Here is a 17,190-nt window from a genome sequence, read left to right as displayed (position 1 = left end):
AAGAGCTTTAGACCTTCTGAATTCTTTAGTGACTGTTATAAAGTGTAAGAAACATCTCCTCACGCCCAGTGTGAAAAGCTTCTTCTCCTGGATTGGCAGGAGCTGAAGATAAAGTGGGCAGGACTATTTCCTGTGAGTGGTGAAAGGTCGAAGAAACCTTGGGTCTGTTTGAAGGATCACTCTGTCTGAAAAGACCTTCAGAAAAGCTGCTGTGACTGCCAGGGCCTGAAGCTCGCTGGCTCTTGTTGCTGAAGTGATGGCTACCAGAAAAATTGTTTTAAGAACTAAGATCTGTAAGGGTGCTTCCTTTAAGTCCTTGTACACATGGTCGGACATTCCGACGGAAAATGTCCGATTGGACCGTGTTGTTGGACAATCCAACTGTGTGTGGGCTTCATCAGACTTTTTCCATAGGAATGTCCAACCAACAAAGTTTGAGAGCTGGATATAAAAATTCTCCGACAATATGATCCGATCGGACTTTGTCCGATCGCTTGTAGAGAATTCCGATCGGACAAAGTGCCACGCATGCTCAGATCAAATTCCTGGACCAAAGCTATTGGCTACTAGCCTGAACGTAGTCCTGTCGTAACTAAATAACGTCATCACATTACAAACGATCGGATTTTCCGACAACTTTGTCCGACCGTGTGTATGCAACACCAGTTTCAGACAAAATTCGACAGACAAAATCCAACGGATTTTGTTGTCGGTATGTCTGACCGTGTGTACAAGGGCTAAGGGTTCAACGGAGCTCCCGTGAGACCCTGTAAAATAATAGACAAATCCCAACTGGGAAAAACTTTGAGGGCTACTGGCCTATTTCGTGCATGTGCCCTAAAAAATCTTGAAATTAAGACTTCTCTGGATAGAGTCCTTTAAAAAAAAAAAAAAAAACACTTAGAGCTACCACCTGGGTTTTCAGGGTGCGTGCTGGCTGCCAGACCCTTTTCCATTCCATCATGGAGAAATTCTAAGACTGACACTAAACTTTTGACCTAGAGACCCGTAGAAGCGCACTAGGAATTTTTTCAAACTTTCAGGTATATGACCCAAGTTGCCTCTTTTCTACTGGAAAGTAGGGGCTTCACTAATTTATCATACGGTCCTTGGCTTTTAGGAGGTCTTCCTCAAACCAAACCAAGCAGTTAAATGTAGTCTTCTGCTTCCGGATGGTTTACCGACCCCGACCCCTCTATCAGGGTCCTTCCATTCCTTCTTTACATCTCTGAGATGATTCTATGGACTGGGAATACTCAGTGTCTAGTGTCATCCAGTCCCTGGTACATTTTGCTGTGAAACGACAGTTGCAACTTCTCCTCCAGGATTTTGAGGGTAGTGTAGAAGAAAGACTTAGAAGGTTGTCCACTTCCTCCAAAGTTAGCTTGTACCTAGAAGCTCAGCTATCGTCCTCCCCCATCTAAATCCCTGAGGGAGGAAAGAGTGCTTGCCCCCTCATCACCTGACTCCACAACCTCCACTGCTCTGGAGAATGTCCTCGGGCTGGATGGTGGACGCTGGGGCTCAACCTGGGCTGCCAAGCTCTGTACCAGCATGGATGAGACAGAACTCAGTGAGCTTGTAAGTTCCTGTACTGAAGAGAAGTAGTCCGTGTAAGGCTAGAACGTTTCCTCTTCAACCAAGTCCTTAATACAGGACATTGTCTTCTGCCATGAATCTCTAAGGGGGTTCTTATAGAAGGGACATTTCCTCTGACTTTGTGGATTTGAATGCTTGGACTTTCCTAACACTTTTTCCTGCAATAAGAAAAAATTAAACTCACCTAAGGTCCCTAATGTAATCTACCAACCCCTAGTGCACAGCTAGACCACCACCAGACAGAAAGGAAACAGTGCCCGAGCAGTGCAATCCCAACAGTAACCACCCAGTCCACACTGCAGGGTCTGAGTGAAGTAACCTCTGACCATGCAGCCACAGGCTCCCTGCAGGGAGGATACAACAAAACAGCAAAACATAAGCCCATATGAATCAGAATAAAAGGCACCACTGCACCCCTCTTACCTGGGCCTGACTGGTGCTTGGGGCATCTGCTTCCGCCCTGGCCATCTGTCTCTTCTCCATCTTTGGCAGAGAATGCAGAAGGGTACTGAGAAACCATCTGGTTTTTGAATGTTCCCAGTCTGGGCGTCATCAACAAGGGCCGGAAGCGTCGGTCGACGAAACCGCCCCTTAGTCTCTGTGTTCCAGGCGGCACCACTACCACCATGCCCTGCCCCCGCAGGAATCCGCGTCACTGGACATGACGTAAACCCGCCGGCCAGGACCCAGAACCAACGTGCAGGACACACCGCTGACCAGCAGCAACACCCACCCGGCCACCAGAGCCATGCCAGTGGACCCCGGGCCTACAGATGCAGCGCCTCCTGTGGGCCCTTGCATCCCCTGAGCTGGAGAGACCGGAGACTCCGGAACACCCCCCCCCCCCCCCCACTCATACATGTGCTTCCACCATGGCAGAGGAAACACAATAACTGAAGCCATGGTGGAAGAGGAGCCCTCTCCAAGGTTGTCCTGAAAGGCAATTTGAGAAAAGAAAATATGTTTTACTATCCAAAAGTAAAAACAACAAGGGCAGAAGATTTAATAGATGGAAAGTTGAAAAAAATAAAAATAAGACTGAAGGTCCTCTTTAATCTTATTCAGCAAGTTAGTAGAAGGAGTAAGAATCAAATGCAACAGATATAAAACTAAACAGCTTCAGATTATGGAAGTCAAATTAATTAAAGATTATGATTAGCTGCATGGATACGATTTCAATTTATAAATACTGTACTGGTGACCCCACAATAGGGATAAAACGTTTTTGCGGAAGGGGGTTTAACAAGACTCGTGGCCACAAATTAAAATTAGAAGAAAAGGAGGTTTAACCTTAAACTAGAGGGTTCTTTACTGTAAAAGTGGTATGGATGTAGAATTCCCTTCCACAGGCGGTGGTATCAGCAGGGGACTTTGATAGTTTCAAGAAACTATTAGATAAGCACCTGAACAACCACAAAATACAGGACTATACAAGGTAATACTGACATATAATCACACACATAGGTTGGACTTGATGGACTTTTTTTTTTTACCTCACCTACTAGGTAACTATGGATTTAAGAAAACCTAAAAAAATAGAGGCTGTGTGCACCTTTTTTTTTTTAATTTATTTTTTACGTTTTTGCATTGCAACTGCAGTCGGTGCATCATAGGTGCAATGCACACACTCCTTCGGCGTTTACATTCCAGCCCCAGGTCTGTATAGAGGAAGAGACCTTCAGTTATGGGGCTGAAGGAAGAAAACGCTTGACTAAACTCTACTTGTTAGCTCCACTGCCGTGGAAATATGGAGGCTACCACGATGATCTCTCATTTGGAAAACTTCTGGTTTTCTGTCTTTCATGCGGATTTGGAACTAATATGCAGATTAGGAGCTCTGAGTTCATTTTAGCTTTCCTGATCTGCATGCTTGATCCAGATCAGTGCCTTAGAGCAGTTTCTCAACTCCAGTCCTCAAGGCGTGCCAACAGGTCATGTTTTCAGGCTATCCATTATTTTGCACAGGTGATTTGATAAGTTTCACTGCCTTTGTAATTGCCACAGCTTTTTAATCCGAGGGAAATCCTGAAAATATGACCTGTTGGGGCACCTTGAGGACTGGAGTTGAGAAACACTGTCTTAGGAGCACCGATGTTAGAAGGCCAGGCAACTTGTATGTTTAAACGAAAGGCACTATTAGCAGCACCAAGATTACGGTCATTGCAGGTTTTCTTTGCTCATGCAGCCCTCCCTAAAAATCCCCTTATATTTACCTTACCAGCACTCCCCGCCACTCCTTCCTTCTGTTTAGCCATCCTCATACCTGTTACCTTGGGTATGTAGAAGCATGCAACTCCTTCACTGTGACAGAGTTCTGGTCTAGCAGCCAATAGCTAGTCTCTGAGCACTGTCACATGATCAAGGGAGTGGCAAAAGGAGTATCGGGGATGCTCTGTGCAAAATCCTTGCGCAGAGCAGGTAAGTATTAAGTTGAAGCTTTTCTACCCAGAAATCAGTTAAGCTTTGTAGTGAATGACTAACTACGTTAGAATGCAAGGAAAGTGCTAATTAAATGTGTGCTTATTGGGGGCCTGGACCGATTCATAACGGCAGAGGAATCAGAAATTCACCAACTGTCTAGGAAACCAAGTTATGTATTATTCTAAAGCTCCCATTTTTTTCTTACACAGAGGCTGTTAGAACAATGAAATCTGTGAGCAGTAAAAGATAAGGTTCACAATAAGCAGTCAATAGATAAGAGCACGTACTTCAATGTCTAAAGCATATAAATGCTGATCATGTGACCCAATATATACAAGACCGCACACAGGATCAACGGCAGGGGAACTCTTTACAGCATCCCCAGTACTGAAAACCCAGTGTGTTGCCCCATCACTTCTCTTCAGTACATAAACACCGCCATCATAGCAACCTGCAAAAAAAAAAAAAAAAAAAAGTGCAATTAGCATTATTTCTTTGACATTCTGGGATAGGATAACCCCTTTTCTGCAGTGACGAGGCTTTTCTAGCTGAGCTCTGTGTACAATGTGTAGTCAACAAAGTTCAGAAGAAAATGTAGCATATGTGAAGGCAGAACACCCATGTGCACAAGATCTTAATGGATTTATCAGGTTATAACAGGCAAAGCACCATGGTCATTGAACAAACTGTTTGATTGGCTTTTAATCTCATCATCTGTGTCCAACCCAGTGGTCATAAATGCCAGCGGCAATTAGCGCACCTACAATAATCATTGGAGGGTGGTGAGATGTGTGTAATGTGAAAATGATACTCCATGCTGCCAGTTCACACCAAGTACCAAAAATAAAACCCAAACCCACTCAGGTTCTGTGCATGCCGTCTCATTCTCTGGCTTTGATACAGGGAAGTGTACAATAGAGTAACAGCTCTCAATAAAACGGTCAAGCCTTCAAATGACTGGGGATCCTTTGTGCAGCACAATGGCAAAGGTCAAAGCTTAGGGGGGGGGGGGTTGGTTACACTTTAATGTCTAACTTACTACAGACAAATCAGTACAGATGTACCATTACATACTAAAATATTGCTCCATCCAGCTGGGGGAGCTTTAGTCCCTTATCACACACTGGGCTATTTCAGATTTAGGCTGTATTGGATGGTACCTGTTATTTTATCAGCTCAAATAAGCCAGCACTGCAATGCCGTTTACCTTTTTAGATGGCTCAATAACAAATTTTAATCAAAAGAGCTGCAACACAAGCTTCTCTGCTTTGCCATTTAAAGGTTCACCTTTGGACCATAAACTGGGCAATGCAGACAAGGGACCCCAGTATTTTAAAGTGCACTGTGCTGTTTGGAAAGATAATGTTTAATGTAAATGCCATACATGCAGGGGCATAACTAGAAATCACAGGGCCCCATAGCAAAATGTTGTATGGGCCCCCCCCCCCCCACCAAAAAAAAAAAAAAAATGAACTAATGCCATTGAACAACAGACTACCACACCCATGTGGCACAGTACCCAGGCAACAGCTTATATTAATTTTGAACAACAAAGTATGCAGTATACTGTATGCAGCCCCTGAAGGGAACACATTGCTGACCTCCAGGCCTTCTAACCAATTTCTGTTCTGTTATATAAAATGAAATAGTTCAACTCACCATAATGCAAAATCAGTGGGATCCCTGAGCGTGTCACTTGCCATCATCGCCTGCCACCAGATGCAGATTGTAACTTGTCACAGGTTGCGGAATGTCACCTACCACATGTTGCAGATTGTCCACTTGCCACATCCCAGATTGTCACTTGCCAAGATAGATAAGTCACACATTATGCCACACATTATGGATTGTCACTTGCCACGTCCTGGATTGTCACTTGCCACGTCACTTGCTAAACATTATGGATTGTCACTTGCCACGTCCTGGATTGTCACTTGCCACACATTAAGGATTGTCACTTGTCACATCACCTGCTACATGTTGCGGATTGTCCACTTGCCACATCGCCTGCCACCAGATGCAGATTGTCACTTGTCACACGTTGCAGAATGTCACCTGCCACATCCCGGATTGTCACTTGCCACGTTACCTGCCACACATTACGGATTGTCACTTTCCACGTCCTAGATTGTCACTTGCCACGTCCCGGGTTGTCACTTGCCACGTCACCTGCCACACATTACGGATTGTCACTTGCCACATCACCTGCCACACATTACGGAATGTCACTTGCCACGTCACGGATTTTCACTTGCTACGTCCCCTGCCACATGTTACGGATTGTCACTTGCCACATCACCTGCCACACATTACGGATTGTCACTTGCCACGTCATTACAGATTGTTACTTGCCACATCCTAGATTGTCACTTGCCATACATTATGGATTGTCACTTGCACGTCCCGGGTTGTCACTTGCCACGTCACCTGCCACACATTACGGATTGACACTTGTCACGTCACGGATTTTCACTTGCCACGTCACCTGCCACATGTTATGGGTTGTCACTTGCCACATCCAGGTTGTCACTTGCCATGTCACCTGCCACACGTTATGGATTGTCACTTGCCACGTCCCGGGTTGTCACTTGCCACGTCACCTGCCACACATTACGGATTGTCACTTGCCACATCCAGGTTGTCACTTGCCATGTCACCTGCCACACGTTATGGATTGTCACTTGCCACGTCCCGGGTTGTCACTTGCCACGTCGCCTGCCACACATTATGGATTGTCATTTGCCACGTCATGGATTTTCACTTGCCACGTCACCTGCCACACGTTACGGATTGTCACTTGCCACATCGCCTGCCACACATTATGGATTGTCACTTGCTCTGCCACTTTCCTGCTGTGTCACAGAGTCAGGCAGCAGATTATCAGTCAGACAGCAGAGAGATAATGTCAGCTCTCTGCTTCCTGGCTGCCTGCACAGTGAGGGGGGAACTGCACTGCAGGGATGCAGGGCGGCCAGAGATGATGTCATCTCTATGCTCCCCGCCTGTCAGCTCCCTGATTGGCCAGCCCACTCTCTCACCAGCGAACTGGCCACTCTCATCCGCCTCCCACTGATCCTCTGACCGCCCGCTCTCACTCACTGAGCCGCCTGTGGACCACCCGCGGACCGCCCACTCTCGCCCGCGGACCACCCGCGGAGCCGCGGACTACCCGCGGAGCCGCCCGCGGACCACCCGCGGAGCCGCGGACTACCCGCGGAGCCGCCCGCGGACCACCCGCGGAGCCGCAGACTACCCGCGGAGCCGCGGACCACCCGCGGACCTCCCGCGGAGCCGCGGCGCCTGTCCTCACCGGGCCCCACTTGACTGCGGGCCCCATAGCGCCCGCATGTGTTGCTATGGCGGTAGTTCCGCCACTGCATACATGTAAGGCCCCGTCTCCCTGAAGCCTGTCTAAATTACTACAACTGTTAACATTCCCATGCACATTGCTGTTAATTTAATAAAACTGGGAGTGTGCAAAATCTGGTGCAGCTCTACATAGAAACCAATCATCTTCCAGTATTTTTTGTCAAAGCTTAATTGCACAAGCTGAAGTTAGAAGCTGATCGACTACCATGCACAGCTGACCAAGATTTTGTATCTCCAGTTTTAGTAAATCAACTCTATTGGGCACTTATCTCCCATTGCAGAAGCAAGCATGTGTCCAGATTGGAAAGCTGCTCCTGCACAATGCACTCACTTCTCTACCTATCCCAGCAACATTGAGCTTAGCTACTGCTGAAATAGGAGGAAAGAACTGCGCATGAGCAGCTTTCGAAATCGGGAAGCACTGTGATGCTGGGGTGAGCAACAAAACATCTGCTGTGTCCTGGAAAGAAGTCAGGGTTTTCAGTATTTCAATAGCAATAGCTTATTCTTTTTCATTGGGAGTATTTTTTTTTTTTTCACACAGCACGGCACATTTTAAAAATACTGGAGCCAATTGTATGCATGGGCAAGTTTTAGTATTGGGTGAACTTGCCCATTAACCAATAATGTTTTGGGAATACTTTGCCATGCATTAAAATTATAATATGTAATATAAGAAACAGGTGCAAAACCATTATAGGTTCCATTTAAATCCCAGAATTCTGTTAACAGAGTAACGCCATTACCAACAATAATATAGTTTCCACATGCAGATAGTGCCGCAGAGGATTCGATACGCTCTCCCAGTATTCTTTCCCATTTGACTGTCCCATTGAGCAGATCTAGAGCTTGCATTCTGTGTGAGTGGGAACCAATGTATACAGTCACTGCGGATTCTTCACCGGATGACAAGACGAGGAGAGGAGATGCATCAACGCATTTACTTGTATCAGATGCCCATCTTTGCCTCAGAGACAATGTTCGTGTACTGGATGGGAAGGCCTTTGACTGTTTGCAGCCTGGACTGAAGAACTCTAATAAAGCTAGGTCCTGAATGGGTCCAGATATTAGCTGACACGGCTGTCCAGCTGGTTCAGTGTATGAACAAATATGTTTAAAGCACTGGCTACCTTTGCTCAGCGATAGGAGAGAAGTCAAGCCTGCCGGTGAAGTGCTGAGAAAATCTGCTTTTCTTTTTCTGTGGTACTTGGTGCTTGTATCCACAATAATGTCACTGCTCTCGCTCTCTGTTACATGTACCTTGGCTTTATCCTCATCGGTTTCTGGGCATATAGATCTAATGACATGCCTGCAAACAGCCACAATGGTATCATGCAGGATCACTTCTAGAAGTCCTGGCACAGGTTTACCAACCAAATCCTCCACATTTTCATGAAATTTAATTGCTTTTAAAGAGTCTCCACCACTGAGCAGAAACAAAGAGTCTTCAGCAACATCTGGAACATCTTCAGGAAATCCCAGACTGGCCTACAAAGACCAAGAGAGACTATTATTTACTACAAAGAACAAAAACACCCCGACTGGAGAAATTGAAACCATACAAACTAAATATTACCTTCCACAGAGTCTGCAAGCTCTTCCAGAAATCATGTCCTATTTGGGATTTGGGTTTACTCCCATTTTCTTTCACGTGATCATCATACAATAGACTTAAACAGGAGTGGTCTAATTTACCTTAGGAAAATGTAAACAATGTAAGTGTTCGTTTGTTTTTCCAATGCAAAAGATGGTCAAAAAGGTACAAAATGAGCTGATATTAGCAGCTCATCAGCCAGTATTCACATACAGTCTAAGGATCTATGCACACTGGCTTAAAAAAATAAATAAATCTCACTGCTTCTAGAGCAGTGGTCATCAACCCTGCCCCTCATGGCCCACTAACAGGCCAGGTTTGCAATATAACTGAACTACATCACAGGTGATATCATTTTCTGCCCAGTAATTGCAGTATTCTAGTCTGCATCTCCCCAAGGTAATACATAAAACCTGTCCTGTTAGTGGGCCCGGAGGACAGGGTTGATGACCACTAATCTAGAGGACTTAAGGGTATAAGGCTTTTATTGGTTACTAATTATAAAAAAATAAAAAAAATAATACCTGCTCTGTCTTTATTATATGCTGAAAAATGCCCCAAAAAGTAAAAAAAATACACATTGTTGAATTTTACTTATTACTTTTATTAACACAAATGTATCTTACAGCATTAGCGCTGAACTCTGGACAAATATACTATGATATATGTATACAGATTCTTCCGTACCTTTAAAAAAATGTGTTTGTCTTACAGAGCACAGTCCTCCCACCTTCGAGAAACCCAGCATTTGTTGTTCAGTGAAAAGTACTCTGTCCCTCATGTCCTGTTCACAATACCTGCGGCCGCTATGTGCTCTATTCCTTTGGACAATCCCCACTGTGGTTCTTTGTAAAGGCAGTGGAGACATGATCATGTTGCTGCATGCTGCAGTGGGTGGACCCAGGTGTCTAAGACTCTTGATCTGATACACCCACTGTACTTGCTAGTTAGATTCATGAGCCAGCACACGCCTGGTCTGTCCCACCTCCTAGGACCTCACACTTCCACTAAGAGACCAGGATGTGCAAAGGTCAGGGAAAGCTCCCCTCATCACATCCACTTTTGCACACTAAGGAGACAATGTATAGGCATAAAATGATGAGAGAGCAGAGCAAGGCAAAGTGATGTGGGTGGTCGGAGTCAGAAGCTTATGAGTAGCACACTTCTGATCCACTGCACACACATCCACAATCCTGACCACTCAGACTCTAAATCCCATGGCATGATGGGATGTGCAGGGTTAGTAAGCAGTGATGAACCCTAACAGGAAGGGACTTCACCCCTTCTGAGATACCTCCTCTCAGAGCCTATGGTTTGAGGAAGATGCAGTATAAAATGAGGACATTCCAGATTTTGAACCAACGAGTTTTAGAGAAAGTGTGCAATGTTAATCAAAATAATATTGGCAGTTTTGATTAACAGTGAAAAACATAAATATATAACTCGCGCTGAGGAAAAACAAAAACAAACGTGAATGAAGCTGCTATACACAAAGTGCTACACACTTGAACATAATAAAAGAAATAATACAGCGCTTAACAAATATGTGTCCATATAAGTGAAAACAAATAAACAATGATATATAATATGTAACAAAAGCCCACGTGACCCATGGAAGTAATAAACAACTAAATAGGTGCTTCACATCCAAAGTGTAAAGTTGCAGGGAATATTTTACATCTAATAGACAAGGATGCAAGGCAGAAAATCGCAGACAAGTTCAGGCGTGAGAAAACATCCCCACATGTTATTAGTGTCAGGAAGCTAGTTGTTAGGCAATTTGGACTGGGTATAATCTCTAATCCTCATTAAATAGGTATGATGCCCGGCTGGTGAGGAGAGGCGACTCTGTGTACATCTAGCGGCATGTATGCGTTCCTTGATCATCCGATAGCGCTGTTCAAAATGTAAACATATTGTTTCCCTGGATGCCCAGGTTCTGAATCTGGGGAATCAACTGTCAGCACTGAGAGGACCCTCCACACTAAAGTAGAGCCAGGAACGTACACGGCAGGTGCCAGCAGAGAGGTGGGTGGAGACAAAGAGGTGCAGGCACTAGCAAAGAGAAGATGGGTGACAGTCACACCAGAAAGGCAGAGGGAGATTAAAGAAGTAAACAAGTGGCTGAAGAGCTGGTGTAGTAAGGAGAGGTTTGGGTTCCTGGAGGACTGGGATGACTTCTCAGTCGATAACCGGTACTATAGAAGGGATGGTCTGCACCTAAATGAGGAGGGTGCAGATCAGCTGGGAATAAGGATGGCCAAAAAGTTAGAGGTGTTTTTAAACTAGGCAATGGGGGGGTCCTGAAATAGAGATAGTCAGCATGGAACATATTCCAGAGGGTAATATTAGGGGCATTAGTGGTAGGGTAACCAAAGCACATAAACCCAAGGTAAGTATAGTAGCAAGTCCTAGTTGCAATCTCGGAACACCCAAGAGGATAGTATTTGACTGGTCAAAATATATTAATGCATTAAAATGTTTGTTCACCAATGCCAGAAGTCTGCCAAGCAAAATAGGCGAGTTGGAAGCTCTGGTGCATCAGGAGAGCTATGATGTAATCAGCATTGCTGAAACTTGGCTTCATTCCTCACATGACTGGGCTAATATTATTCCTGGCTATGTACTCTTTCGGAAAGACAGAGCAAAAAGGAAAGGTGGAGGGGTCTGTCTGTATGCGAGAAGTGATCTCAAAGCGAGTGTGAAAGAGGACTTGGTGGATGGAGAGTGACGAGTCTGAAGCATTACAGATGTGCGTAGTTCAAAGTTAATCATTGGCGTTTGTTATAGACCATCCAATGTTAATGAGGAGGTGGAGACTCATCTCCTTGCACATATAGAAAGGGCTGCAAAGGCTGGGACAGTGATAATAATGGGGGATTTTAACTACCCAGAAATTAACTGGAGTAATATCACTGCTGGGACAGTTAAAGGGTAAAAATGTATAAACCTATTACAGGACAATTTTATGGTCCAGTTTATTGAAGCCCCAACTAGGAATGATGCTCTGTTGGACCTGGTAATCTCAAACTATGCAGAGCGTATTACTAATGTTCACCTGGGTAGCAGTGACCATAACATGATTTCATTTAATGTTAGCTGTAAGCAAAAACTACATACGGGAAAAATAAAAACACTTAATTTCAAGAGAGCAAATTTTCCAAGGATGAGGGTTGCTCTCCAGGACTTAGACTGGGAGAGAATACTGGCATCAATAGACACAGAACAGAAATGGGAATTCTTCAAAAAGACTGTTTGTGATCTCACTGCAATGTATATTCCCATGGGCAATAAGTTTAAAAGGCTAAAAATAAAACCTGTGGCTCAGGACAAAGTAAAAAAAAGCTATAAGCTATAAGAAAAGAGCTTTTAAAAAATATAAAAATGAAGGAACACTAGTGTCATTTAAATGTTACAAAGAATATAACAGAATATGTAAAAAGGAAATCAAGGATGCAAAAATTCAAAAACGAAAGACAGATTGCAAAAGATAGTAGGACAAACCCCAAAAAATTCTTCAAATATATTAATAGTAAAAAGGTCAAGTCTGAGCATGTAGGCCCTTTACAAAATAATCTGGAGTGAGTGACTGGGGACAAAGAGAAGGCTAATTTATTAAATACTTTCTTCAGCTCTGTGTATACAAAGGTGCAAGGGGGAGCTCATATCCATAATGGGGGTGGTAGTGACACAGCCCCAAATCCACAATGGCTCAAAAGTGATATGGTCCAGAAATATTTGGACAGAATAAAGGTGGATAAAAGCACCTGGACCCGATGGCATCCACCCACGGATCCTAAAAGAATTGAGCTCTGTAATTTCAAAGCCATTGTATCTAATTTTTAGGGACTCATTAATGACAGGAATAGTACCACTGGATTGGCGCAGGGCCAATGTGGTGCCTATATTTAAAGTGGGAACAAAGTCTTTACCAAGTAACTATAGACCTGGTAGTTTAACTTCTATAGTTGGGAATATACTGGAGAGATTAATAAGACCACAGACAGGTTCTTGCAGGAAAAAAATATTTTAAAGCAACAGACAGCATGGATTCATGAAAGATAGAAGTTGTCAGACAAACCTGATTTCTTTTTACGAGGAGGTAAGTAAAGCCTTGGACAGAGGGGTGGCGGTGGACGTGGTATACTTGGATTTTTCAAAAGTGTTCGATACAGTTCTGCACACACGGCTCATGTGTAAGGTAAAGTCTACAGGTTTGGAAATATCAGTTTGTAAATGGATAGAAAACTGTCTAAAAGACAGAATTTAGAGAGTAGTGGTTAACGATTCTTACTCTGAATGGTCTAAGGTTATCAGTAGTGTACCCCAAGGTTCAGTGCTGGGACCCTTACTTTTTAATATCTTTATAAATGATATTGGGTCTGGGATCAAAAGTGAAATTTCCGTCTTTGCAGATGACACCAAGCTATGCAGTGGAACAACGTCCTTACAGGATGTCTCCAATTAACAAGCCAACCTCAATGCTTTGTCTAATTGGGCGACTATGTGGCATATGAGGTTTAATGCTGAGAAATGTAAAGTTATGCACTTGGGGGGGGGGGGGTAAGAATATGCATGCATCATACATGCTAGGGGGGGAGTACAACTGGGGGAATCCGTAGTGGAGAAGGATCTGGGGGTTTTGGTAGATCATAAGCTCAATAATGGAATGCAATGCCAAGCTGCGGTTTCCAAAGCGAGCAAAGTCCTTTCTTGTATTAAGAGAGGTATATCATTTTGTCCCTGTTCAAATCATTAGTAAGACCTCCTCTGGAATATGCAGTTCAGTTTTGGGCACCGGTTCTTAAAAAGGATATTGGGGAACTGGAGAAAGTGCAGAGAAGGGCAACCAAACTGAGAAGAGGCATGGAGGAGCTCAGCTATGAGGAGAGATTAGAGGAACTGATTTTATTCACTCTTGATAAGAGGAGATTAAGGGGGGATATGATCAACATGTACAAATATATAAGGGGTCCATATAGTGAAATGTTGAGTTATGCACTTTACAGTCAACAAAGAGGAAAAGGGGGCACTCTTTACATCTAGAGGAAAAGAGATTTCATCTCCAAAGGTTTCTTCACAGTAAGAGCTGTGAAAATGTGGAATAAACTCCCTGCAGAGGTAGTTCTGGCCAGCTCAGTAGATTGCTTTAAGAAAAGCCTGGATTATTTCCCAAGTGTACATAATATAACCGTGTACTAACATTTATAGGTAAAGTTGATCCGGGGAAAATCCAATTGCCTCTCGGGGGATCAGGAAGGAATTTTTTCCCCTGCTTTAGCAACAGTGGATCATGCTCTGCTGAGGTTTTTTGCCTTCCTCTGGATCAACTGTGGGTATAGAATTGGATATATGGGATTGTATGATACCATTATTATTATTTTTTTTTTGTGGTTGAACTGGATGGATGTCTTTTTTCAACCTAACTATGTGTCCCCACTCACCGGATCACGATGACACCCAGCCTTGCAGTCTGGGAGTCAAAATAGACTTGTAACAGTATCCACCGGGAATTACTGGATGGCAGGATTGGCCGATTAAAATTAGGAAACGAACGGTCCACATTAATTCTCAATCATGAGAGAAACCGGTACCCATAGAGAAAAGAAAGGGACCAATAGTGAAGTATGCTATGAAAAGGGATTTATTGCACATACAAGGGCATACTTACAAACGTAAGTTAAAAGTAGGCATTGGAAATGGTATATAAACTGCAGCAAATGCAGTTATCGGAATTCCACGAAACCGGAAGGGATGTCAAAACCAGAAGTACATTACGTCAATGCATTTCGCACTCCCAAAGGGCATCATCAAAGGTTTTCATACCATTTTCAGTGCCTACTTTTAACTTACGTTTGTAAGTATGCCCTTGTATGTGTAATAAATCCCTTTTCATAGCATACTTCACCATTGGTCCCTTTTTCTCTATGGGTACCCGTTTCTCTCATGATTAAGAATTAAAGTGGTTGTATAGTCAAATTTTGGACTTTTACCTACAGGAAAGCCTATAATAAGGCTTACCTGTAGGTAAAAAAAATAATTATCTCCTAAACCTGTACAGTTTAGGAGATATTCCCCTCGCAATGCGCCGCTGACTTCAGCGGCGCATGCGCACAGGGGATTCTCAGCTGAAAGGCCAGCAGACGCCGGACCCTGCCGAAGAGAAATCTCCCACGCGCAAGCGTGGGAGTGACAATATCACGGCTCCGGCCGCTCACAGCGCCGGAGCCGCGATACCCGGAAGAAACGCAGAGGGAACATGTCAGCTCCCTTGGCATGGATTGGGCCAGATGTTGGGGCCTTGTTCTAAGGTAAGTATTTCATAATGAGCTAGTATGCAGTGCATACTAGCTCATTATGCCTTTTCCTTTGCAGGTGAGAATTTTTTTTTTTAAATCAGCGGGTATACAACCGCTTTAACCACTACAGCCCCGGACCAATAAACACCTTAAGGACCAGAGGTCTTTTTCCAATTTCGCACTGCGCTGCTTTAACTGGTAATTGCGCGGTCATGCAATATTGTACCCAAACGAAATTTGCGTCCTTTTCTTCCCACAAATAGAGCTTTCTTTTGATGGTATTTGATTGCCTCTGCGATTTTTATTTTTTGCGATATAAATGGAAAAAGAGCGAAAATTTTGAAAAAAAAAAAAGATATTTTCTTCTTTTTGTTATAAGAAAAAATCGAATAAACTAAATTTTAGTCATACATTGAGGACAATGTATTCAGCCACATGTCTTTAGTAAAAAAAATGTCAATAAGCGTATATTTTTTGGTTTGCGCAAAAGTTATAGCGTCTACAAACTAGAGTACATTTTCTGGAATTTACACAGCTTTTAATTTATGACTGCCTATCTCATTTCTTGAGGTGCTAAAATGGCAGGGCAGTACAAACCCCCCCCCAAATGACCCCATTTTGGAAAGTAGACACCCCAAGGATTTTGCTGATGGGTATGTTGAGTCCATTGAATATTTTTTTTGTCCTAAGGGATTGAATAATGACAAAAAAAAATAAAAAAATTTACAAAAAGTTGTCACTAAATGATATATTGCTCACACATGCCATGGTTATATGTGGAATTGCACCCCAAAATATATTCCGCTACTTCTCCCGAGTATAGGGATACCACATGTGTGGGACTTTTTGGGAGTCTAGTCGCACACGGCGTCCCGAAAACCAAGCACCGCCTTCAGGATTTCTAAGGGCATTTCTAAGGGCATAAATTTTTTATTTTACTCCTCACTACCTATCACTACCTATCACAGTTTTGAAGGCCATAAAATGCCAAGATGGCACAAACCCCCCCAAATGACCCCATTTTGGAAAGTAGACACCCCAAGCTATTTGCTGAGGGCCATGTTGAGACCACTGAATATTTTTTGTCCCAAGGGATTGAATAATGACAAAAAATAAAAAAAAAATTTTTTTTTTTACAAAAAGTTGTCACTAAATGATATATTGCTCACACATGCCATGGTTATATGTGGAATTGCATCCCAAAATATATTCCGCTACTTCTCCTGAGTATGGGGATACCACATGTGTGGGACTTTTTGGGAGTCTAGTCGCGCACGGCACCCCGAAAACCAATCACCACCTTCAGGATTTCTAAGGGTGCAAATTTTTGATTTCACTCCTCACTACCTATCACAGTTTCGAAGGCCATAAAATGCCAAAATAGCACAAAACCCCTCAAAATGACCCCATTTTGGAAAGTAGACACCCCAAGCTATTTACTGAGAGGCGTGTTGAGTCCATGGAATATTTTATATTTTGCCACAAGTTGCGGGAATATTACAAACTTTTTATTTTTTTTGCACAAAGTTGTCACTAAATGATATATTGCTCACACATGCTATGGGCATAAGTTAAATTACACCCCAAAATAAATTCTGCTGCTTCTCCCGAGTACGGGGATACCACATGTGGAGGACTTTTTGGGAGCCTAGCCACGTACGGGACCCCGAAAACCAAGCACTGCCTTCCGGATTTAAATATAAAATGCTACCAAAAAAACTGTTAGCAATCGCAGGGATTAGGCCTGACTCTGCGATCGCTGCAGTTATGCGTTTAGTGTTTTCTAAGTGACAGTGATCGATCGATACTGCACTTGGGTGGGCTGGGCAGAGGGGCAAAACGCAGGTGCTAGCAGGTATCTGGGCTGATCCCGCTAACAATGCGTTTTTTGGAACCCTAAACTGCTGG

General features: G+C 43.6%; 1 protein-coding gene across 2 annotated transcripts in view; it reads right to left on the bottom strand.

Annotated features, from left to right (window-relative positions):
• The window catches only part of AASDH (aminoadipate-semialdehyde dehydrogenase), a 96,638-nt gene that overhangs the window by 9,217 nt on the left and 70,231 nt on the right, over positions 1–17,190 (bottom strand). For both annotated transcript variants that reach the window (XM_077477443.1, XM_077477444.1), the window contains 3 exons: positions 8,966–9,084; positions 8,136–8,877; positions 4,308–4,471 (listed from right to left, as the gene is read on the bottom strand). In XM_077477443.1, coding sequence (XP_077333569.1) covers positions 4,308–4,471; positions 8,136–8,877; positions 8,966–9,084 — 1,025 coding nt within the window. The remainder of the gene's footprint in view (positions 1–4,307; positions 4,472–8,135; positions 8,878–8,965; positions 9,085–17,190) is intronic.

The sequence above is a fragment of the Lithobates pipiens genome, unplaced genomic scaffold (assembly GCF_037356315.1).
Source record: "Lithobates pipiens isolate NorthernLeopardFrog02 unplaced genomic scaffold, aLitPip1_a1.2 Scaffold_13, whole genome shotgun sequence".
Classification (NCBI taxonomy): domain Eukaryota; kingdom Metazoa; phylum Chordata; class Amphibia; order Anura; family Ranidae; genus Lithobates; species Lithobates pipiens.
The sequence above is the reverse complement of the archived record's forward strand: the minus strand, read 5'-3'. Positions and strand labels throughout refer to the sequence as shown.